The following is a 25,598-nucleotide window of genomic DNA, read 5'->3' on the forward strand; positions in this document are numbered from 1 at the left end:
GTAAACTGGGAGTAGAATTTGATAACTTTAATAGGAAAACAGTAGTAGGTAAAATTTGAATGTTTCTGGTCACTGTTCTATGTAGTTTTCTAATTGAAAATTAAATGATGGAACCTTGGAAAATTGTCCACAAATTTCTATGGCTCACATTCATGCTAGGCTGGTTATAGACTATTCTATTCTTTTTGTAATTTAGGATAGTAAACTGAAAAAAAAACATGAACTACTTAGAATGGTTACTGATCATGAATACTGTTTCTTCTCACTCTTCCTTAGACATACTTTGTTTGCTTGAAAATCTCCAATTATAATAAATAAGTACCTACCAGTAGAATGGTTATAGGGAGCCATAATAGTGCCTTTGGTTTTCATCAAAACAAAGCTAAAACAGTCTTTGATCTTGGGGGTCATCTCATTTGAGTAGTCATAGTAAAAATAAATTAGCTATTAGATATCCTGAAGCCCATTTCTATTCATCATGAACCACAATTACATGGAATGTATGATTTGTAAGTAATTTTAATCCCTTACTATAATCTTTCTAAGGCTTCTATTCTAACAATGGGTGTAATTTCCAACTTTCCTAGGACAAAAAAAAATGCTGAATTTCCTTAGAGAATGTTCTCTCAGCATAGCCAATATCACTCAGCCTGGCCTCTGGGAGAAAGATAAGAGGCTGTTCGATAATTCTCTCAAGAGTAATGCAGTTTCCTTGCCCAAATATTTCTAATTCTGTTTTCCATACCCTTGAATAAGTAGCAGCAGAGTTATTTTGGAACAGAAGAAAGGTGTAGGTTTTAGTCATTACATCTGGCGCATCAATAAACAAGTGTGCCTACTTCCCACAAAGACCCACGCCTGGGAAAAGCACTGATAAATGACATAAAAAGACAAGCTATGGGTTTCCTCTGAGATCAACTGCTTAGCTGAACTCCTTTACATTTATTAAGCCATGGAAATGTAACATCTTCAACAATAAAACAAGTGTCTCAACATTATGAGACTGATACCCATTGCATGATTGCAGTGACATTTGCTACCCTGAAATTGATCAACCAGTCCTTCTTTTCATATAGGTTCTAAGTTGTCTTCTTTTTCATTGCTCTCACCAATCGTCCAGTTCCTCTGTTCATTTTTATTTTCTATTCCATGTAACTGGAGGTGCCAATATTTTGGGCACAATTCAGAATCAGCATACTCCTCAGATTGACACTGTGGCTTGGCTTGGCAATACTTCTTTACTAAGGCTGTCCATGACACCTTTAGTTAGGAAAATAAAGTCCTGAGATAGTTTAATCCAAGGTACTTAAAGAGCAAGGTGCCTAATAGGACCCATCAAAGAAAATGCATCACATCAAGGATATTTCACTAATACATTAAATTTCTGTTAATCAAGTACACATCCTCTTTGTGTCAGTCTGCCCTTTATCCCCTGGTTATTTCTATTTTGTAAAGATGAGTAAATAATAAAGGAAAGATTTTCTGTCTAATCTAGATATGGAAGAACAATGTTTACTAGTCATATATACCACAGTCATATGAAAAAAAAAAAATACAGGAACACCTAAACAATTGAACCACATCTTTTCCAAAAGAAGAATGTTTTTGCTTTGAGCAAGGATGAGATGCTATCATTTCTATGCTAGCATGGAGACTGCTGGTATCAATATTTAGAAGAAGGCAATCTGAAAAAAAAAAAAAAAAAAAAAAAAAAAAAAAAAAAAAAAAAAAAAAAAAAAACGCTTCCATTTGCTACATGGAGTTCTTATCTAACTCTCTAAAAGAAATTATTTGGGTTTGGAAGAAAATGGATAAATGAATTTTATGGAAAAATCCTAACATTTCTTACTTAAAACTTTGTTTAAATTCCATTGTGGCAGTTTAAGAAAGTACATCTAAGTAGGTCAGCATTGAAAGAGGGAAAAGGTGAATTATGTGAAGAATCAAATTTGTAGAAAAACTTATTGTCTTGAATAATCATCATGGGAATTGGCAATTCTATAAAACCAAATTAATTTTTCTTGTCTTTCTGTGATTGATTGACATTAACAAAATAATAAAGATTTTTACTTATTACTACTGTATACAGCCACTATTGTCATTTTTCTTCTCAATGTGAGAAAGGGCGGAAACATTTTTTTGTTGTCCTGACTCTCCTCCTATGCATTTAAGATAACAAAATTTTCGACATGCATTTTCTTCAGTTGCCCCAATAGGTCTGCTTCCTAGTTGCCAGTTACATATTAAAAAGAGAGAGAAAGAGAATAGGGGAAGGTAGATTAAATTGTTTACTTTGAGGTCAGACAATTTTCTTATGGTAAAATGTTACTTTTGTCTTCTAGAGGCATAGAATTCTATTCACCACAAATACTACTATTATAGGATTTCTGAGCGAGTCTAGTAACACCTTAACAGTGCCCCTTGCAAATACAAATGCAGATGAGCTGAATTAATTATTTAGTCCCCCAAACTGAAAAGATCATCGAAATTGGCAGAACTTGTGAAACTGAAGAGCCCCTATAAGCTAACAGAAGAACACCTGAACAAGGTCACAAAGCTTTTTAACCATAAAACTGTCCAAGAACATTGAAACCAGTGTTGAGGAAAGAATAATGTAAGGAATAGTTGATTGGTTAGTTCTTTGTTTGTTTTTCTTGTCGCAGGTCTTAAATCTTGATTTTTCTCCCTATAGGAAGAGGGCAGAGTCGGAGTCCAGAAAGAGCAGTTTACCAAACAGTAAGGAGGTCCCTTCACACCACCCAACAGACCCAGTAGAGCTGAGGCGCCTTAACTTTCAAACACCAGGTAAGTGGCCACTTCACTTGTCACAATGTCATAGTACAGTTGGCATTGTCCTGAGAAATGATATACCACTCAATTTTGAGTCATTTTGTCCATCTTGATTGTTTGCTTTAATATTGTTGACATACACATATATGTACAGTAGAGAGGAATTTAAGTACTTTGTGAAATCTGAAGTGGGATGGAAACAAGAAAGATGCATAATTTGTCCTAGTCTTTAAAAAAGTATCTCACTTTGATGGGAGTGACACAACTTATGTTTGGTCTGGCTTTTCATCTTATAAAGTAAATACATGAGTAAATAGATGAATGTGGCATTTGTTCTCATTGGGATATTTATTTCATGATTGATATCTATGTTTATGGTCCCATAAAAGAAGAATGAAGGAAGTGAAGACAGGAAGAAAAGAAAGACAGGGAGATAATTAGAGAAGAGAAAGAAAAGGATGGATAGATGGATGGATGGATAGAAGGAATAAACAATTTCATGTCTTTTAAATTTTTAGTTGTACTAAATTTCACTGAACAGTATGGGTTTCAGGCTGTAGAGACATTTAAATAAATTGAGATATAAAATATACTTTTTATAAAGTAAAGAACATTAAGTGCTTCAACAGAGAAAATACAGTATTTTGATGAGACGTAGTTTTGTAATAATATTACTTCAAGACTAGTTCTACTCTGCTTTCTTCTGACCAAACTGTTTATGTCAATCAAATGTCAAATATTAAATGGTAGAGAGAACTAAAAAACATCACACTGAGCAGTCCTGTTGTAATACCTTCCCATAGTGAGCAAAACATTGATCTAAAAAGTCTTTGGGATTAAAGTTTGGTTGTAGTAATACACCACACACTGCTGGCAGAGTTCTTTCGCTTCTAATTAATGTCTGAATGCTGTAACTCCCAGTGTGATGCACTGTAGGTATTAAACTGCACATTCTCAGTGAATTGCTTTGAACTGTGAGAATGCATGGCTTATTGTGTTTAACATATTTTTTTGCATATAGATGAGCATAGTAACTACTAAGTCTTCAAATGAAAGAGCTTTTTCACATTTCAAGGTGGCTTTACAGTCATCACAAATGTTGAGTAGTTTAAAATTTTGAGTTAAATGAGGTTAGAGTTCTTTAAATTTGCCTTTTTGAAGGCAAGCATATGCCTCCATAAGTATAAATGGCAGTGAAAGTGTTCATAAAATCAAAACCCTTCTGCATACACTTTTTACATGATAGATAAAGATAAACTGAGAACTTGTCCAAGATGAGTGAGCAGATCTGTTATCCTCCTGGGTCACTGTAATCCTCTGCATGCTGCACCATATTGAGTCTCTCGTTGGTACTCTTTAAGGCAATTTGATAAAATAAATAGATATAGTAACTTTTGCTTTACTTCATTTTAAAATGGAAGTGTCCAGATTATTTCCAAATAAATTCAACATCATTGTGATGGACCCAGCAATTTATGTACTTTCTCTGTCAGCTAACTTGAATCCATAGAGGACCCTAAAAAATTGGGTAATGTTTTCCTTAGATCACATTCCTTATCCCCAGTAATCCACTGAGGAAAGAGATTCCTCTCTGATGTTGCTGTACACAGCTTCTGTGTGAAATGTGATCTGTACTGAAAGCAAACTTGGACTTCTAGCACACACAGAATCACAGTATATCATTGAATGAGTGGGCAAATAGGTACCAACAAGAGGAGCACATGTGTTACCTCACTCTTCATGTAGCCTGACAGCAGTCCCTCAGAAGAACATAGCACGAGAGGTAGCCATCCAACACACATCTCATGCAGGAAGCCTTGTATTGTGCTTTTGCTTGAAGGACAAATTTTGTTAAGCTTGATTTGTTTCTGAAATGAACTCATTTTCTCCCAAGCTGCATAGGGCTTTTGTCCTAAACAATTGGCCATTACAAATGAAATTAACTGAACTGTTAAAGTTTAATATTTAAGTGATATGGACATTTCCTTCAGTCAGTGTGAATTTGCACCAGTGACTGCCTTAGTAACATGCCAAAGTGTAACAGCCAAAGGTGGTGCAATTAACTACCTATGCTTTTCTTCCTCTCCTCTTATTGAACAAGCAATAATTTTCTCAGGTGATAACTTAAAGTTACCCTTGGTTAGATTTTGTTGCTGCTATGATTCTACTTATTTTTTACTTTAAATTTTATGTAATTCATTATATGAAATAAGTTTTATCTGTTTCATACCTATTAATCTGTAATTATTTATTCCCAAATAACACTAACAGTTGAAGATACTTATTAATGACATGCAGAAGTGGGAAATTAATAACCCATGCCTTCACTCCTAATATATGACATTCAGTGAAATAAGAAAACTATGATTTATATACCAAGGACTAACCACAGAACATCCCCAAGAGAACAGGTGATGTCACATGTGACAGACTATTAGGAATGATAAAGTAGCAAGCAAATACTACCATGTGGCACTCCATCAGCTGAGGAGAATAGAGGAAAGTTTATTGTTAAGCCCTCTGATTTTATTTTAATTTTCTTTAAAAAGTTTTTTCTGTGAGTGAATGGTAAGCTAGATTTTAAGTTATTTATTCTCATTAGGAAGTCATCAGTTAAGAAGTCAGATTTTTGTTTTAATTTTGGCAGATGTTTCAGTTGTCATATGATATAATTCTGATAGTTTAGCAGTACCACAGACAAATTTTGATCATAAAAGACTCAGAATTTTGTCCACTGATGTTCAGCTTTACAGAATTTTGTGTACTTGTAAAATTTTGGACAGAAATCTAGTCCCAGTGCGAAAGTCGTACTCAAGTATCTAAGAAAGCCAGGGTGATCCTGACTATGGGAACTGAATGTAGGCTTTCATGTTTGCCAATATCATTCATGGTTGTGTATTTATGTCTTAAAATTCAAAGTGTAGTATATAGACACAATATATTTGGAAGATACTAGGCTACTTAATTCTTTAAGATAATTAGAGATTACATCAATGGGTCCTCAGTTATTGGTGTGCTTGTCTGAGCAATTAAATGACATCTTTCTAACACCAGTAGTAACTTTATAGCATTAAAATGAAACCTGCATAGAGTGGTATGTTAATCTGCCCTCAGCAGAATAAGCTGGGCAGGAAGAGTTAAAGAGAAAAGAGCTGACAGATTTATATATTACAATTATTAACCCCTTGGTAACTTTTGCAAATCTTTAAGTTTTGTGGAAAAGGAGGAGAGATTCACTTATAAAAGAAGCTTTTAAAAGAAACCTTAGGACTGCTTAGATGTCTCAACAGGTAAAGGCTTGTTCATCCAAGTGAGACAACCTGAGTTCCACTGCCAGGACTCATAGGAGGGAACCTACACATGCACACATACACACAATATAAGTAAGTTACTAAAACTGGAAACTTTTGGCAAGCCTTGTATGCCTTTTCCTAGAGGAAATACTTTGTGAGTTAGGGGTGGTTGGCAGCTAGGCTTTGCGTTAGGCAAAACTGAACTGTGTCTGATAGCCTGCACTGCAAAGAAATATCACTCTTTTCCTTCACTGTAAATTCTGTATCCTACATTCCCAGTATGCCTTGCTTGTATTTACAAAAGCAATACGTATTTCTAATGGTGGGAATTTCAGAAAATTTAAAATCCTGCCTACACTACTATTCAGTGTTATTATTTAAAATTTTTATATGTCTGAACACTTTGATAGTTTAAGTCAAAGGTATTCTCAAATAAGAATACATTTTTATCTCATGAATTTTAGTTCTCCTTTTAGTCATATATAAAATAAGAAGAAAAGATTTTTAATCATTACTCTGATCTTACCTGTGTATCTGCCTTCAAAGGCTCTGCACATGCCCTTCTGAACTTCAGTTTGTGTGCAAATATGCAATGTGTTTGTAGATAGTGGACCATACATACTGTTTTCTGGCTTAACTTTGCAATGTCAACAGGAGCCTTTCCAAGTTAGAGTATGAATTTTTTTCTCCTTTTTGGCAGTTCATAGTGTTGATTTCATGCTGTTCTGCAGATTTCAACGTGCATTAAGCCCGTTCTGTTTGTGTAACCTGCCTTTTGTGTCTTGTAGATCATTTCCCATCATTGTCTCAATCTCTGCATGTCAGATGCCAGGGACTGAGATACCAAAGGCATTTATCATTCTGATAAAGATAACCAATTGCAGAATTTTTTAATATGGTAAAATTTGTTTGCTGATAATTTTCCTTCTCTGTTCCATGGTCACTAGAATATTGGAAAAGTGAGTAAGATAAAGGATACTGTAAAAAGCTAGTAATTGATGAAGAAAAAAAAGACATGTATGTTCATATTTGTGCATCTTCCAAGCAATGCAAATTGAGTAGACTGTTCGAAAGAAGTCTGTGTTCGGTCCAGTAGAGAGGAAAAATAAAGGAATGGCAAAATAGTGTGGGTCACAGGTTCAGGCACCACCAACCTGACTGCTTATACTTCCTTTGTTTTCCCCTCCCCTTACAAAGATACCCAAACACAACAAAGGGAGATTCAGAAAAGCAACAAACACTGCAAAGCCATGGCCTTGGCTCTGAAGGTCTCCTTTCACTTTGGGGCTGAACTTAGTGTGTTTTGCCTGAAAGAAAAGTGTGGCTGTTGGGTGATTGATGGTCTCTGAAAACCAAACATAAACTCATAAAAAGTTAATGTATCAGAGATTGTGATATCAGCAGCAGACTGCCTGCACAGTAGCCAAATTGATTTGGAGAGGTCATGCTGGAGCTTCCCTCATCCATTGGTGTTAGCAATTGCACCAATGCTGATAAAACCCACATTTATTTGTACATTTTTATTATCTTCATGGCTTATTCTAAGTAAACATGTGCATGCAACCTAACAATAAAACATTTGTTCCTTGTATTTTATATTGGTCAAACTCTGATTCATTGAATCAGAGTGGTAAATTTTGAGCATAAAGGAACATAGTTTGTTTAAATCCCTCATTCTCAGAAATCCTACAAAAATAATGCTTACCCGAGAAACACCTTTGGGGAATATTTAATTAAGGATATTACTGACCGTAATTGAGTCAAATTGTTGCCATTTTTCCTAAAAGTAATTATATGTTATAAATCGATGTTCTCTTTATGTCTTACTTATCATTAGTTTATGAAACAAATTCCCAGAGTATTTGTATTAATCTCATTTGAAGTAGTATACAAATTATGTTAAAATGTGACAATTCTTTAAAGAAATGAATTTTTCTCTGTGGCTGCTAAGTCAGATACACTCATGACAAGGTCATTGATTTAATAAACAGTTTATCTTCCCCTTGGTTCACACCTACCAAATGTTCCCCATGATTTTATCATAAATTGTTGTCAGACAAATCATAGCAAACTTTTGGGACATTGTAAGCACACATATTGAGTGACAGCAAAAATCATGTATTGCCATTAATGCTGGCGACAAAAGCTATCCTTAACAAACTCAAAGGGTTCTACAGGCATTTAATGTACAGATGAAACATGCTTATGAAAGTAAATAAAGCAAGTGTGAGTTGAATATTCAATATATAAAATGCAAGGGACCAAAAACATTGAAATTGAATTTTCCCTACATTTTGGTATGTAGTATGTTTTTCTAACAGACAAGGACTTTTTGTGCATGTATGTTTTGTTTGTTTGTTTGTTTGTTTGTTTTTAAACTGGGTGTTGAACCCAAATTTTCTTGCATGCTAAGTAAGCATTCTAGCATTGAGCTACAACCCTCAACTTTTTTTTTTAACATTTGTATATATGAACTAAGATATCTTTGAGATGGAACCCAAGTGTAAGTGTTAATTTTTTTTTCATAGCTAGAAAGTAGGTTTATATGGTAGTTTGCTATGCCTATACTGCTACCTATCATGTGAAGTCAGATGTGGAATTTTCCATTCACGCATCAAATCAAGTTCAAGATAATTTATATATTGGAGATTTTAGATTTGGTGTTCTGGGATGAGAAACACTGAGCCTCTTTTGGATAAACACTTCTCTATGGACAGTATAGTTATTTGAAGCCTGCACTAAATGCCAGTACAGAGTAAGAATATTTTAAAAGCAAAATCACCTCTCTACTCTCAAAATTGTCTTGCCAAGTTGCACTGCAGTTTTTAACATTCTGAACTTGTAGCATTAGTTTATAGTTTAAGGAACTCTGAATGTGTTGACAGAAAGGAATCTGCAGTGTGTGCATTGTAAGGCTGAGCCTGAGTATTTTAACCTTCCCCCATCTCAGAACCAGGCTGAAGACTAAGAGTTCTAGGATGCAGTAATTATCACACTGTATTTAGATTAGGGTGGTTTAATGATCATTTTGTCACTGCAGAACTTGGGGTACATGTTACCACCTTGACTGAAGCAGCTGAAAGACCCTGTCAGCACTTTCATTTAATTGACAGAAATACAAAAGGAAGAGTTTGTCATTTTATGAAGAGGTCACAATTTAGAAGGCCAAAAGAAACTGCAGATTCTTACTGTGGGGGTCCCAGAAAGCTCTACGGCCAGCAGAGAAATGAACGTGAGAGGCAAAAGGGAAACTCTGTTCTACACAGGACAGTTTATTTTGGACATATCTAAGTTCAGTGAAGTTTTGGAAATACATTTTCTGGTAACAATTATCTCAATCCCAATGCACAAGAAAGCTTAAGGCGTGACTACATGGAAACTCCTTTGCAAAATTACTCTGTCATGAAGATGGGTTCTATAGCTTAAGTCTCTGATTGAGTTAGTACAAAGGTCACTAGGATGTAAAGTACTTGTGGCACCTCCCATAAGGATGGGTTCTATTGACTGAGAAACAGACCTAAAGAGGAAGATCTAGGAAGGGAGAGGAGGAAAAAAAATTTGGGGGCGGGGGGAGACTTGGGTGAGGCCTGGCTATAGAGATAGCAAAGGTCACCAGGTTATTAACAATAGCCACTCCCAGCATTCTAGTTGAAAAACATCCTTTCTGTGGAAGAGATAGACCTGTGTACTTAACATTCCTGGTTTTCCTAGTGCTTGTCTGTGAGCACAAGGACATCACACCGTCTACATCTTACATGTGTGACCCACTGGACTTCAAGAATATAGTGGGCAACGTTGACAAGACTGAACTTGCCACTTGATAGTTGATCAGGATGTTTAGCTTTATGAACAACTTCCCTAATCAGCCTCATATTTCCACTTGGCACAGAAAAATGACAGAGCAGAGTAGCTTCCGTTCTCAGGTACCACCCACTTCCTCACATCCTGAATGATGACTTACTTGAGGGCTGAGTCTCATGTTTATTGTTGCTGTTCAGATAGGAAAGGTATGCCTGTGCTATTTGAAAAGCAAAAACACATGAACAAAGGTAGCCCTAGACATCTGTTCTCACAAAGAAACAAAGGTGATAGTTTCTTTGTAAAGTGGCAACTGTATAATAGCTAATGCTTCGTTGTTACCGGCTGTACCATTCTGACTCACTCAGACCTTGGATCCTGCCTCTGATCTAGAAAAATCAGCTCCTATTCTAGACAGGAATCAGGGTCAGGATATCAAAGAACAGAGTAATGTTTTTACTATTCACTATTTAGGTGAACAGGTACAATTCCTGAACTTTTGAGTCCTAGTGTGTAAAATAAAAGCACTGTACTCCATTGTCTCCAGGATGTAGCTCAGCTAAAAATTCCACAGTTATTGAAGTTTTACTTCATTCGAGGAAGCCACTGTGACTATTATCACAAATACGTACCATATGGAAAGTAATTATTTTTCTCTCCATCTTATATAGTAGAGTTGATTGTTGTGAAGACACCATTAGGTTTCTTTTTAACATCATATCTGACAGATGCTGTGGCCTCAGTATGAAAGCTGCTCAGGGTCAATAACAAGCCTCTAGGATGTGTTTGTGTTGTACGTTTGTAGCTTTAGACCAATGAGGTCCTCATCGTGGAATGTCTTCAGCAGTTGTTAATACTTCAAGTTCTTTGCTGCTAATAATATCCAAAAAGAAGTAATGCCTTTTAGCCAGGTGTAACAGGGATACAAGATATTACTAGTAAAAAGGTTTATTTTGTTCTCATAAATCCTGATAAGATTTTTGAGCATAAAGTAATAACAAATGGAATTACAAGATTCCTGCTGTCTTCATCATGAATTCCCATAGGGTAGAGAACTGTTGCTAGGGAACTTAAGACATCAGCATCTGAAATATCAGAGGTTCTGAATTTATTGGACTGATGTGCCACTTCCAAAAAAGGAAATTTAATATATGAAAATATTGTTTTGAATGAACACAAACAAACACACATATGTCCATGCATGCATTCAGACATGTGACACACACAACTTGTTTTCTAGACTGTGAACAATGGCTAGGCTTCTAGACAAACTCTGAGCAAATACTACAGTAAGATAAACTTAGCCTTAGTATTCTAGCCTTAGTATTCATCCGTAATATTGGAATCTGGTTTGGATCATATGTATTTTTCAGCACTGGGCAATGACCAATTTTCTTGGAGATTATTTTGAAGTAAACCCTTTGTCTCAGAGTTTCTATTGCTACGAAGAGACACCATGGCCTTGGCAAGTCTTAAAAACGAAAACACTTAATTAGGGCTGGCTTACAGTCAGAGGTTTAGTCCAATATCCTTATGGTGAAGCATGGTAGCAACCAGGCAGACATGGTGCTGGCGAAGTCGCTGAGAGTTCTACATCAGGATCAACAGACAGGAGAGAGAGAGAGAGAGAGAGAGAGAGAGAGAGAGAGAGAGAGAGAGAGAGAGAGAGAGACAGACAGACAGACACTGGGCCTGACTTGGGCATTTGAAATCCTGAAGTGACACACTTCCTCCAGCAAGGCCATACCTACTCCAACAAAGCCACAGCTATTCATGCCACTCACTAAGCATTCAAATATGAATCTATAGGGGGCCAGTCTTAATCAACCTATCACACCCTTGATGAGTGTTTTCTTATATGAAATAAAAAGCTTCAGGTTGAAGTAATTTGATCTCATGTTTTATGTGAAATCACACTAATGTTGGTATTCTTCTTAACAGACAAGCAAGGCAACATCATTATATAGAATATGCACTCTTTCGGCTAGCTAAAGAACATTTTTCTAAACATAAATAGCAGACAACTCAAGTATATAATAGTTTTCTATTTTATAAATGATGCTCTCCAGACCTCAAATCAAATCTGCCACAATTTAAAAACTGTTTGATAGTTACCACTTTCAAAAGATCCTTGTCTTTTCAGAATCTCGATCAGTGTAGTGAAATAATGCTGGGAGGAAGAGAGATGCTCCAGAATTAACTGACTTTCATTTTTTGATCTTACATATAAAGACACTGTGATACTCAATTACAGGTCCCTATGAAGTAGATGTCAGAACAAAAGTAACTTCGTATTCTGTGTCCTGAGGCTATGTTTCCTTTGTATTCCATGCCCTTCTTATAGGTTCAGCCTTTGTATATGAAATGGCTGTTCTTGTCCTAGAAATGATGTATATATGATGCATACTGTCAAGTTTAAGTAACCGTTTTCAAATGCTGTTTACCAAGAGTCAGCACATATTTGCTTGAATTTCTCTGTAGCTAGCTTCCAACATAGTACTTTGAGACCACATGTTGGAAGCAAATATGTGATCACATCTTGTGTTGTTTCTTGTGAACTTCTGCTGTTATACTAATGCTTTTCCCATCTCCAACTGGCTTTACTTTTGCAGCTTTGAGCAGTAATTCAGTCCCCTACGCCTCCCTGATTGGCTCTGTGTCCTCCCTCTCTAGCCAAACCACCACTCAGTCCATATATGATAATAACTCTCTCCCACGATTCGCTCGAAAAGGTCTAAACATCTTTGTCTCTATTACCTTCTCTGTTAAAGCACTGCAATGATGTCCACATCAGCCCATTTCCATGTCCAGATCCATGCCCAGCCTAACATCTCCTGTGCTTTTGCATTTCCATTCTTTTCTCTGGGGAGTGCCTCATCTGGAGAAGCTCTTTCTTAGTTACTAGATTGCTGTCACCCACCTTTTCCCGCCACAGAATGTAAATAAGTTCAATACTTTCATCTATATAAAAAGTTTCAGAAAGACTTCTAAACTCTCAGTCCAAGTATATAATTATATCGTTGACAAAGAGAATCTACATCTAGTCAACTCATTTCAGTTGGGTCTCTGCCAAGATATTGACTCCTAGAAGTAGACCTTCACACCCATGGACACAAAGCCACCATAGATCACACCACAGGATGATTGTCTGAAAGATGCAATGTAGTTTTTGTTTTGTTTTACTTAATTTACTATACCACCAATAATTTGGCATTTCAGATAAAGGAACTTAGTGGGTGACTTTTTGTAGGCACCAGTTCTAAAGTACCCATAAATAATCCCGTCGTGTTGTTATAATGGTCATCCTTCCAGCCTGTTACCCTCCGGAGTGACAGTGAGAGCAGAGCATCACCAGAGCTTCCAGTTGGAGCTCCCCACTTCTAATTTTCTACTTCAGATACTTCCCTGGGGGCATGTTAGTTCACTGTCTCAAGCCAGCTGGAATTTGTGCCTCTTAATATCCGAGTCAGCAATTCTCTCTCATGGTACACTTGCAAAATTAATCTCAGTGAGACAAGATCAAATCATGTGAACAGAGGGAAAACATCCGAAAAACAGAAGAATCATCAAAATTAACAGCAGATTATTTTTAACAAACACTGTGAAATTAGTATGTCTTCAGCTGGCCAACTGAACTAAGATGTGTTGCCTCCCACTCTGCTTTCTTTTCTTTCCTTGTCTTTTCATCTATCATATGCTCATTTTCTTGTATTCATTTTCCAACATGGACAAAGATGTTTACACCTGGAGTAGCTTGTAGGCTTGCTGGGTGTTGATGAGTAAGACATGGGGGCAAATTACTACTGTGTTATTAGTGTGGCCGTTTACTAATGGCTAGGAGAAGGCTGCAACCCCAGCCTCTACAATCTGCTACTAGTGGAAACATTTTTGAAGTTCACTTTGGTTTGATGTCAATGTGTTGTTGGTTATCATTGCCAATGAGCTGTTGTGCATGTCATTTTCTGTGTTCATATTTGCATGTGAATGTGGTCACCTGACATGTTTGTGAAATAATAAAGTGATCCTCACGTGTCAAGTTCTGTGGTAAAGCCTGCATAAGCTTGCATTTTATTAGTCTTTTATGAAGGTGTATCAGGCTATCCATTTTATTTTTTTTTTAAAAAAACAAATCCATTCAGTTTACTTTATTTTATTTTATTTATACCATCATTTCCTTTGCAGGTTCAGATGATTCCGGTTACCCTGGTAACCTTCATTTTTCAAGTTAGTTTTCTTTGTTTATACATAAGTCACTTTATGTTTCCTATCAGGCTGCTCCTCCTTCCCTTCCAGGCCTTCTTCACTGTTTGTTCTTTGGTTGACTTTACACCATTGAACTTCACACAATTTCCATTTCACACAGTGCAGGAGAAGGAGTCTGAGATGTCATAACAGTAATTACTCAAAGCAGAAGTTGACATCAGGCCCGACTTCCCTTTTTCTCTGCTAGCTAACCTATTGATTCATAGCACAGTAACACGTTCTTCTACACTAGGAATGCTAGTTTGGGGGATATGCTTGGTGAATTGTCTACTTGGTTCCAAAATCCTCCCTTTAGAGCATGTCCTGCTTTGAGTAACCAGACTATCTGCCTGCTTTCTCACATAAAACATTTTTACTACTCACATGTTTCAGGCCATCTCTAACTACAGCATTCACTGTGTTTTGGAATGGTCAGTCTCATTGTTTTTTTTTTTTTATTCAACTGTGTTTCCTCTTCATTTTTAATAGGTATGGCTAGCCATCCTCCAATACCTATCTTGGAACTTGCAGATCATATTGAGAGGTTGAAAGCAAATGATAACCTGAAGTTTTCCCAGGAATATGAGGTAATACATTTTCTTTATGTCACAGAACTTCCAACATTTGCATGCCTTTGTGTTGACTAGAAAAGTAACATCAGTACCTTTTATTGAAACACAACTTCAAATCTGATACAAATTGTATTAATAGACAATATAGTCACTGCATTTTATTGGTATTGTTTTACATTTGTTAGAGGTAAATTGAGTGATATTTTTCTTTCTTTTTCATGAAATGATCTGACTCAGTAAACTTCTAAATGTTTCAAATAGATACAAATAAATTTATTCATGGTAAGAATCTTCATTGTAAAAGATATCAGAAATAAGTCAAATTTTATTGTGCTTTATTTATTCTATGTGTATGTGTATATGTGAGTGTGCATAAGGGGAAGTCAGAAGAAAAGTTACAGGAGTCAATTCTCTCCTTCTGCATTGGATTCTGAGAATCCAGGTTCCTTTCCTGCTGAGCCTCCTGCTGGCCCAATATGTAGTAGATTTCTGAATATGATGCTTCCTGGGGACTGAAAACTCTCTGCTTATTGAATCACCAGCCACTGTGCATAGTGCTAAGATGACCAGAAATGGACCTGTTTTCAAACTAATTATTTTTCTATATATTTTCTTCATCACCCTGCTTTAATTTTTTTATTTACAAAGATGTGATAGGTCATGGAAGTTAAAAATATAATTTCTCAGTTGATCAATAAACTATCACTCCACTCTCCATCAGCAAGAAATTCACACAGCTCCTGCAAATTTACTTGTATCCATTGAATGAAATAGCTGGCCTCACTTAAATAAAGAAATTCTCAAGAAAGATTCCATGCAAAGCTAGGCTAATGATCATTTAGATCAGAAGCAACTCCTTAACAGTAGCTATGAACTGCATGCTGGCATTACTGCCCGTAGCAACTCCCAGAGTCACCTCAGCCATTGACATGATAGCCCACTCAGAGTCTACCATTCTTCAGGAAGATGGTCTGTGATTAAAGCTCCCTAGGCATGAATTGACTGGACTGTGTTTTAATATCCATGAAGGAGATATTTAAGTGGTGTACTCATCTCTGGTAATGAGAGTAAGACTTTTACATAGAAATATCAGAGAAACACTTTGGGAATTTTTTTTTTTTATTTTTTTTTTTTTTTTCTTATTAACTACCATATAGATTTGAATATTTTTTTAAACTGGTTTTCAGTGGGGAAAGAGTAAACTCATTACTCATCACCTCTTTATTTTATTAATCACTAGGGACTAATGCTTATTGAGTCTGCTTAAGCTGAAAAACACTAAATATGTAACAAACCAAGGATAAAGATACGAGAGTTCTTTACAGTGGTCCTGAGGTCAGAAGAGCTAATTGCACATTAGCTCCCATCATTGGAGTCATGCTAATATTGTAGCCTAAGAAATGAGTTTATCCTCATCTCTGAAGGTCATTCTAAACGCTTTAAGGTTTCCTGTTCTTCTATGAGAAAAAAAAGTCACTGAAATATGAGTAATCTCAATTTAAATATAGCATCTACCATGTGCAAAATAAAGTCTACTCTCAAAGGCAATGTATTAGTCTTACAAACATGTAGAACTCAAAATAAGTGCAGCTTTGCAAAATGGAATGGCATTGTTTTAAAGTCTAGTCTATTTTAAATTTAGATCTATAGTGGCTGGCATAGTAGGCCATGTCAATAATCGTAACATGTAGAAGGTGTATATATATATCATACATTTAAATCTAGCCTGTGCTATAAATAGTGAGTCTCTGTCTTTAAAAAATAAAATAATTTTTTTTTCTTGGACTCCATCTTAGATACAGTATTCCAGCTAGTAAACTATTATATCTGTGGATCCTTATTTTAAAAATAGCATTTAAACGAATTTGGATAAAGGATCTCTGAAAACTTCATTTTGAAAGATGATACCCTTTATTTAGGATTCCACTTATCACCACTCCTTGGGATGGAAAATAGGCACTTGTATATTTGAGATTCACTTGGCAGACATCATCAGTCCGAGTCATTAATAGCAACACATATGCATATACATGTACATATGCATATGCACAATTATAGTTTAGACTCGATGCATTGTTAGTGTCTTAGTTACTTTTCTATTGCTGTGAAGAAACACTACAAGCAAGGATGCTTATAAAAAGAGTTTACTGGAGCTTACAGTTTTGGAGGATGAGTACCTGACCATCATGGTGGGCCAGCTACACCTGTCAAACAAGTATGGGACTGGAATAGTGGCTAAAAGCTTATATCAGATGTGAGCTTAACATACTGAGACACAGCTACAAGGCAGAGAGAAATTGGGAATGGTATGAGCTTTTGAAACCTCAAACTGGGATAACAGAGAAGAGATGGTGGTATGAGTGGCCCTTGGAAGAGTGCTGAGTATTTTGTCAAGGGCAAAATCAAAGGCACATAGGAAAAGTATACTCTCATGATGACATGAGTAGCACTCACGTCACCTAGGAATACTAAAGAGTCAGAGTTTTAGTTACTGTCCCAAATCTGCTGAGACAGGATCTGCTGTTTAACAAGATACTATGATATCTCTGCAAAAAAAAAAAAAAAAAAAAAAATGTATGTAGAGAAATAGCATTGAGTGGATTTGTGATAGTATAAATTGTTCATATTAGTGAGTTGAGTAAGGTAAGATTGGATCAGTATAGAAGGCCAAAAGCTGTCATTAGCTTCCAGTGCAGGGCCAATGGTGAGACCTAAGTGTTATGATGGTGGACAGGGTGTGGATGTAATACAAACAGATCTGCATTTTGGTTTGGATACTTTCTCTAGTTGTAGCCTTGCACAGTAGCATACCCAAATAAGTTCTTCATCTATAAATTATATGGCTTGGAGAAATAGGGAATGTGTTCCTTATGTATACAATACTGAAAGATTATAAACTGGAAGCTTCTGATGAAAAGAACCAATGAAAACTAACGAAAATAATTATATCCATTACTTTAAAGCATTAAGCATATATTAAAAGATTAAAAGTGTATATTAAGGTCTTATAATGCCTATTCTGAAGAAATTCATTCTTTTTTATTATTTTATTTACGTCTAAGACATTGCCCCCTGGTCCCCCCTTCCACATTTCTTCATCTTGAGGGTGTGCAACATACCACACCACCACCCCTGCATCCCCCTTCCCTGGTGCAAGTCCTTACAGGATTAGGCACATCCTTTCCCACTGAGACCAGACAAGGCAATCCTCTGCTACACATGTGGTTGTATGTGTGTTTGTTTTGGTGTGGGGGTTGGGGGGATATTCAGACCAGACAATATGCTCTTTGGTTGGTGCCTTAGCCTCTGTAGCTAAGTCTCAGGGATCTGGGTTAGTTGAGACTGTTGTTCTTCCTATGATGTTGCCATTCCCTATTCTTTTATTAATAATTATTTTGTTTACATTTCAGTAACCCTGTCCCTCTACTTTAGGCATTATCTATCTACTGGAGGTGGACTCTTCAGTTCTCTCTCCCCATTCCAATCCCCTATTCCACAGTTCCTTATACCATTCTGCCTCTCCCTTGCCTTGAGAGGGTGCTCCCCCAACCATACCTCCCTGTTGGGGCCTACGCTGGCTCACTTTGGGCGGCCAAAAATGTTATGGTCCTCTCCACTCCACACTTGGCAGCCACTGTATCCCGGCCCAAGCTGCCACACCGGTCGGCGGATCGGGGTTCAGCAAGAGAGAGAGTGAGGACGGACCTGAAGAATGGAGACCAGACAGAGTGTGTTTCAATCCCGTTTATGTTTCAGTCTCTCTTCCTAGTCCAAGTCCCAAGTTCCTAATTCCTAGTTCCTAGTTGTACTCAATCCTGTTCTCTTCCCAGTGTCTAATGTCTACTCCTACTCCTAGTGTCTGAATCTCTGTTACTCCAAATTGTTCTCCCTAGAGCCAAGTGTCTTCTACTAATGTCAAGTAATCTGTTGCTTTCTCTGTCTGCCTCTAGCCTTTTATATGTCTCACTTCTAAGCCATGCCTTTTGGTCATGCCTTTAAGTCATGCCCTTAGGTCTTGTCTCTAAATCTGATCTCTAAGTCACACTCTTAAGTCACATACCTTTAATCTCACACACCTTTAATCTCACACACCCAAGGAAAGTCCTGGGTATCTAAAGCAAGATGTTATCAGAGTGTGCTCAGCTGTTGTAGGCTATTGTAATCCAAGTCTCATGTCAGGGTATATGGCTCAAGATGGCTGCAAAGCTGATAGCCACTTTCTGCTAAAAGTCAGCTCCCAACACCTTCCACTTCCCTGGGGCCTCAAGTCTTCCAACAATTAGGCACCTCTTCTCCCACTGAGGCCAGACCAGGCAGTATGCTGCTATATATTTGTCGGGAGTCTCATATCAGCCCACGTATGCTCTTGGTTGGTGGCTCTATCTTTGAGGCTACCTGGGTTCTAAGTTAGTTGCAACTGCTGATCTTCTATGGGGTCATCCTCCTTTTCAGCATCTTCAAACTTTCCCATAATTCAACCATAGGGGGCCCCAACTTCAGTCCAATAGTTGGGTGTCAGTATCTGTGTCTATATCAGCCAGCTGCAGGTAGAACCTCTCAGAGGACAGCCATGCTAGGCTCCTGTCTTCAGTCTCTTCTCCATTTTTGTCCCTGTAGTTCTTTTAGATAGGAACAGTTCTAGATCAGAAATTTTGACTCTGGGTTAGTAACCCCATCCTGCCAAATGAGGCCCTCTACATCTACTGGAGGTAGACTCTTTGAGTTCTTCTCCACATTGTTGGTCATTTTGGCTATGGTCACCCCCGTTGAGTCCTGAGTGGTTTCTCACCACCCAGGTCTCTGGTTTATTGTAAAGGGCTACCCCCATTTCCCACCCTCTGAGGCTGTATGTTTCCATTCATTCTTCTGGCCCTCTGGACTTCTCTGCTGTACTCCCCCCCACCACCTGATCCTTTTATGCTTCCCTTCCCCTCTGCCACCCAGGTTCCAACTTTCTTCTGCCTCTCATGAATAGTTTCTTCTCCCTTGTAAGTGGGATTGAAGTATTCTCTCTTGGGCCTTTTGCTTGTTATACTTGTTACAGTCTGTGGGTTGTATCTTAGGTATTCTGTATTTCCTTCAGGGTCTGAGTTACCTCACTCAGGATGATATTTTCTAGTTGATTCATTTGCCTGCAAAATTCATGACATCCTTGTTTTTAATAGCTGTATAGTATTCCATTGTGTAAATAAACCACATTTTCTGTATTTATTCTTCCATTGAGGGACATCTGGGTTGTTTCCAGCTTCTAGCTATTACAAACCAGGCTGTAATGAACATAGTGGAACACATGTCTTGTGCTATAGTGGAGCATCTTTGGTATATACCCAAGAGTGATGTATCTGAGTCTTCATATAGAACTCTTTTCAATACTCTGAGGAAATGCCAGATTGATTTCTAGAGTGGTTGTACCAGTTTGCAACTGGAGGAGTGTCCGTCTTTCTCTACATCCTTGCCAGCATGTGCTGTCATTTGAGTTTTTGATTTTAGCCATTTTAATTGGTGTAAGGTGGAATCTCAGGGTCATTTTGATTTGCATTTCCTTGATAACTAAGGACTTTGAATATTTCTTTAAGTGCTTCTTAGCCATTCAAGATTTCTCTGTTGTGAATCTCTGTTTAGCTTTGTACCCCATTTTTTAACTGGGTTATTTGGTTTTAGGGAGTTAACTTCTTGAGTTCTTTGTATATATTGGATAACAGCCCTCTATAGGATATAGATTTAGAGAGGATTTTTTCTCAGTCTGTAGATTGTCAATTTATCCTAGGTGTCTTTTGCCTTACAGAAACTTTTCAGTTTTATGAGGGCCCATTTATCAATTGGGTGGTTGTACCAGTTCGCAACTAGAACTTGTTGATCTTAGAACTTGCCAATGAGTTTGAGGCTCTTTTCCCACTTTATTCTATTAGGTTCAGTGTACCATGTTTTAAATTGACTTTCTTGGTCCATTTGGACTTGAGCTTTGTGCAGTGTGATAAATATGGATCTATTTTTAGATATAGACAGCCAGTTAGGCCAGCATCAGTTATTGGAGATGCTTTTTTTCCATTGTATGTTTTTGGCTTCTTTATCAAAGATCAGGTGTCTATAGGTGTGTGGGTTTATTTCTGGGTCTTGGATTCTATTTCATTGATCAAACTGTTTGTCTCTCTACCAATATCCTGCAGTCTTTATCACTATTGCTTTGTATTACAGCTTGAGGTCAAGGATAGTGATCCCCCAGAAGATCTTTTATTGTTGTAAATTGTTTTGGCTATCCTGGATGTTTGTTTGTTTGTTTGCCCATATGAAGTTGAGAATTGCTCTTTGCATGTCTGTGAAGAATTGTGTTGAGGTTTTGATGGGTATTACATTAAGTCTGTAGATTGCTTTTGGTAATATGACTATTTTCACGATGTTAATCCTACCAATCCATGGGCATAGGAGATCTTTTATCTTCTGAGATCTTCTATTTCTTTCTTAAGTTGTTGTTATATAGACTTTTTACTTTCTTTGTAAAAGTTCCATCAAGATATTTTATACTATTTGTGGCTAGCGTGAAGGTTGTTATTTTTCTAATTTCTTTCTCGGCCTGCTTATCAAGTGTATAAAAGAAAGCTACTGATTTGCTCGAGTTAATTTTATATTCTGCCACTTTGCTGAAGCTGTTTTTCAGCTGTAGGAGTTCTCTGGTAAAATTTGGGGGCTTGTTTATGTATACTATCATATCATCTGCAAATAGTGATACTTTGACTTCTTCTTCTCCAATTTGTATCTCCTTGATCTCCTTTTGCTCTCTTACTGCTCTAGCCAGAACTGTGAGTATTATATTGAATAGATAGGGAGAGAGTGGGCAACCTTGTTTTGTCCCTGATTTTAGTGGGATTGCTTGAAGTTTCTCTCCATTTAATTTGGTGTTGGCTATTGGTTTGCTATATATTGCTTTTCCTTTGTTTAGGTATGTGCCATGAATTTCTGATCTCTCCAAGACTTTTAACATGAAGGGGTGTTACAGTTTTTGAAGGCTTTTTTAGCATCTAATGAGATGATCGTGTGATTTCTTTTCCTTGAGTTTGTTTATATACTATATTACCTTGATGGATTTTCATATATTGAACCATTCCTGGTTTCCTAGGATGAAGCCTATTTGATTGTGGTGAATGATGGTTTTGATGTGTTCTTGGTTTTGATTTGTGAGAATTTTATTAAGTATTTTCACATCAATATTCATAAGTGAAATTGCTCCAAGTTCTTTTTCTTTGTTGGATCTTTCTGTGGTTTAGATATCAGAGTAACTGTGGCTTCATAGAATGAATTAGGTAGTGTTCCTTCTGTTTTTATTTTCTGGGATTGTTTGAAGAGTATTGTATTAGCTCCTCTTTGAAGATCTGGTAGAATTTCCTGCTAAAGCCATCTGGACCTGGGCTTTGTTGTTGTTGTTGTTGTTGTTGTTGTTGTTGTTGTTGTTGTTGTTGTTGTTGTTGTTGTTAAGAGGTTTTTAATAATTATTTCTATCTCCTTAGGGGTTATGGGACTTTTTAGATAGTTTACCTGATTGTGATGTAACTTTGGTATGTGGTATCTCTCTAGAAAATCATCCATTTCATCTAGACTTTCCAGTTTTGTTGCATATAGGCTTTTGTAGTAGGTTCTAATGCTTTTTTAAAAATTTCCTCAGTTTCTGCTGTTATTTCTTCATTTTCATTTCTGATTTTGATCATTTGGATACTGTTTGTGTTTTTAGTTAGTTTGGCTAAGGGTTTAATCTATCTTTTTTATTTTTTCAAAGAACCAGCTCTTGGTTTTGTTGATTCTTTGTATCATTCTCTTTGTTTCTACATGGTTGATTTTAAGCCCGAGTTTGACCATTTCCTACCCTCTACTCTTCTTGAGTATATTTGCTTTTTCCTGTCCTAGAACTTTCAGGTGTGCTGATAAGTTGCTTGTGTGGAATTTCTCCAATTTCTTTATGAAGGTACTTGGTACTATGAATTTTCCTTTTAATACTGCTTTCATTGTATCCATAATTTTGGCTATGCAGTGCCTTCATTTTCATTGAATTCTATAAAGTCTTTGATTTCTTTATTTTTTTTCCCTGACAAAGTTATCAATTTTCGTGAGTATGTGAGCTTTCTGTTGGTTTTATTGTTATTGAAGTCCAGCCTTAGTCTGTGATGATATGGTAGAGTGCATGGAATTATTACAATGTTCTTGTTTCTGTTGAGTCTTGTTTTGTGACCAATTATATGGTCAGTTTTAGAGAAAGTTCTATGAAGTGCAGAGAAGGAATATTTTCTTGTTTGAGATGAAATGTTCTGTTGAATTTGGTTTATAACTACTGTTAGTTTTACTGTGTCTCTGTTTGATTTCTGTTTCAATGAACTGTTCCTTGGTCAGAATGGTTGAAGTCTCCCACTATTGATGTTGAAGTCTCCCACTATTGATGTGTGAGATTCAATATGTGTTTGAGCTTTAGTAAAGTTTTTTTTTTGTTTTTTTTGTTTTTTTGTTTTTTTGTTTTTTGTTTTTTTTGTTTTTTTGTTTTTTTTTTTTTTTGTGAATGTGCGTGCCCTTGCATTTAGGGCATAGATGTTCAGAATTGAGACTTCCTCTTGGTGGATGTTTCCCTTGATGATTGCCAAATATCCTTCCCCAACTTGTTTGATAACTTTTGGTTGAAAGTCTATTTTATTGGATATTAGAATGGCAACTCCTTCTTGTTTCTTGGGAGCACATGCTTGGAAAAATTTTTTCTAGCCTTTTACTCTGAGGTAGTATCTTTGTCACTGATATGTGTTTGTTGTATACAGCAAAATGCTGGATACTCTTTTTGTATCCAGTCTGTTAGCCTGTGTCTTTTTATTGGAGAATTGAGTCTATTGATGTTGAGAGATATTAAAGACATGTGATTGTTCTTTCCTGTTATTTTTGTTGCTGGAGGTGGTATTATGTGTGTGATTCTCTTCAGTTTGTCGGAACAGGTTTAATTTCTTGTGTTTTCTTGAATGTAGTTACCTTCATTGTTTTGGAGTTTTCCTTCTAGTATTTTCTGTAGGGCTGGATTAGTAGAAAGATATTGTTTAAATTTGGTTTTGTCATAGAATATATTGTTTTCTCCATCTATGATGGCTGAGAATTTTGCTGGGTATAGTAGCTTCGGCTGGCATTTGTGTTCTTTTGGGGTCTGGATGACATCGTCCCAGGATCTTCTGGCTGTTAGACTCTATGTTGAGAAGTCTGGTGTAATACTGATAGGTCTGCCTTTACATGGTGCTTGGCCTTATCCCCTTATAACTTTCAATATTCTTTGTTCTGTGCATTTAGGAGTTTGATTATGTGACAAGAGAATTTTCTTTTCTGGTCCAATCTAGTTGGTGTTCTGTAGGCTTCTTGTACATTTATAGCCATTTCTTTCTTTAGGTTAGGGTCTTCTTCTATGATTTTGTTGAAGGTGTTTTTTGCCCCTTTGAGATGTGACTCTTCACCCTCTTCTATTCCTATTAGTCTTAGGTTTTATCTTTTCATTCTATCCTAAATATTATGGATATTTTGGGTTAGGAGCATTTTATGTTTTGCGTTTTCTTTGACCTTTGTGTCAATATCTTTTATAGTATCTAGTATCTTCTATGCCTAAGATTCTTCTGTCTCTTGTATTCTGTTGATGATGCTTGCATCTGTAGCTCCTGATCTCTTTCCTAAGTTGTCTGTCTCCAGAGTTGCCTCCATTTAGGTCTTGAATTATTTTGTTCAATTCCTTCACCTGTTTGATTGTATTTTCCTATATTTTTCAAGGGATTTATTGTTTTCTTCTACTTATTTGCCTGTGTTTTTCTGTATTTCTTTAAGGAAGTAATTTATATCTTCTGTAAAGGCCTCTATCATCTTCATGAGATGGGATTTTGCTTTTCAGGCATATTAGGGTGTCCAAAGGCTTGCTGTGATAAGAGAACTGGGTTGTGATAGTGCCAAATTGCTTTGGATTCTTGGTTATCTCTGGTGTTAACTTACCTGTGTGCCTCTGATTGCAGTTGGCCACCTTGGAGGCAGGTAGAACTGTTATTTCAGACCTCCTGGGAGACAAGCAGGCTCTGTTTCTAGTTACTACAGACCTCCTGGGAGGCAGTCAGTGCTGTTTCTGGTTAGCAGGGGCATCCTGTAGCTCTGGTTAGAGCAGCCTCCTGTGTCAGTGATGAGGGCAGACCTCCTGCATTCCTGGGCAGTGTGCATTTCTGGAAGACATGTAGGCTCTGGACTCCAGGAGCAGCATCTGCCCCAGTGGCAAACTGGAAGGACTGTGCCCCTGCTTAAGATAGACCTCCTGTGTTACTGATTATTGCAGACCTCCTGGGAGACAGGCAGGCTGTGTTTCTGGTTACTACAGACCTCCTTCCTGGGATGCAGAAAGGCTATGTGGTATGGGAGGGTATCAGGCTGCCTGTCTGGCCTTGATGAGGAAGCAGACCAGAAGGAAGGTGGAATTCAGCAGGATAGGTAGGTCCCAAGTCAGCTGGGCTCTGTGGATTTCCCAGTTGTCTTGGGAATTTGGGCAGGAGGGAGTTTCATGTTTGGCCCTGGTTACTAGGTACGTCCTGAGACACAGACAGTGAATAGTGTGTGGGTCACCATTTTTTGTGAAAACAGTTAAGCCTAGTGAGCCTTTTGGTATATGCTGAATTTGAGTGTGATGCTGCCAGTTATGCCGTAGTAGCTGCCCTGCTGCAAGTTGCCATTCTCCATTCTTACTAAACAGGTATGACATGAAATTTTATTTTATGGTATAATCAATCTGATGTTTAAAATTTTTCCCAGGTTTCGATGAATACTCATAGCATACATACAAAGTAATTTCTTAATAAAGTTAATCTATGATGTCTATAATGTACAAAAATATAGGGAACCTGTTATTAAGATGAACAATTGGGAG

The 25,598-nt window shown here is 37.0% G+C and overlaps 1 protein-coding gene across 33 annotated transcripts in view; it reads left to right on the plus strand.

Annotated features, from left to right (window-relative positions):
• Ptprd (protein tyrosine phosphatase receptor type D) overlaps positions 1-25,598 on the plus strand; it is a 1,324,101-nt gene that overhangs the window by 1,206,827 nt on the left and 91,676 nt on the right. For 23 of the 33 annotated variants that reach the window (XM_076934732.1, XM_076934730.1, XM_076934736.1 and 20 more), the window contains 3 exons: positions 2,693-2,805; positions 14,064-14,105; positions 14,613-14,710. In XM_076934732.1, coding sequence (XP_076790847.1) covers positions 2,693-2,805; positions 14,064-14,105; positions 14,613-14,710 — 253 coding nt within the window. The remainder of the gene's footprint in view (positions 1-2,692; positions 2,806-14,063; positions 14,106-14,612; positions 14,711-25,598) is intronic. The other 10 variants (XM_076934744.1, XM_076934746.1, XM_076934748.1 and 7 more) reach the window with 1 other exon arrangement.

Source organism: Arvicanthis niloticus, chromosome 5 (genome assembly GCF_011762505.2).
Source record: "Arvicanthis niloticus isolate mArvNil1 chromosome 5, mArvNil1.pat.X, whole genome shotgun sequence".
Taxonomy (NCBI): domain Eukaryota; kingdom Metazoa; phylum Chordata; class Mammalia; order Rodentia; family Muridae; genus Arvicanthis; species Arvicanthis niloticus.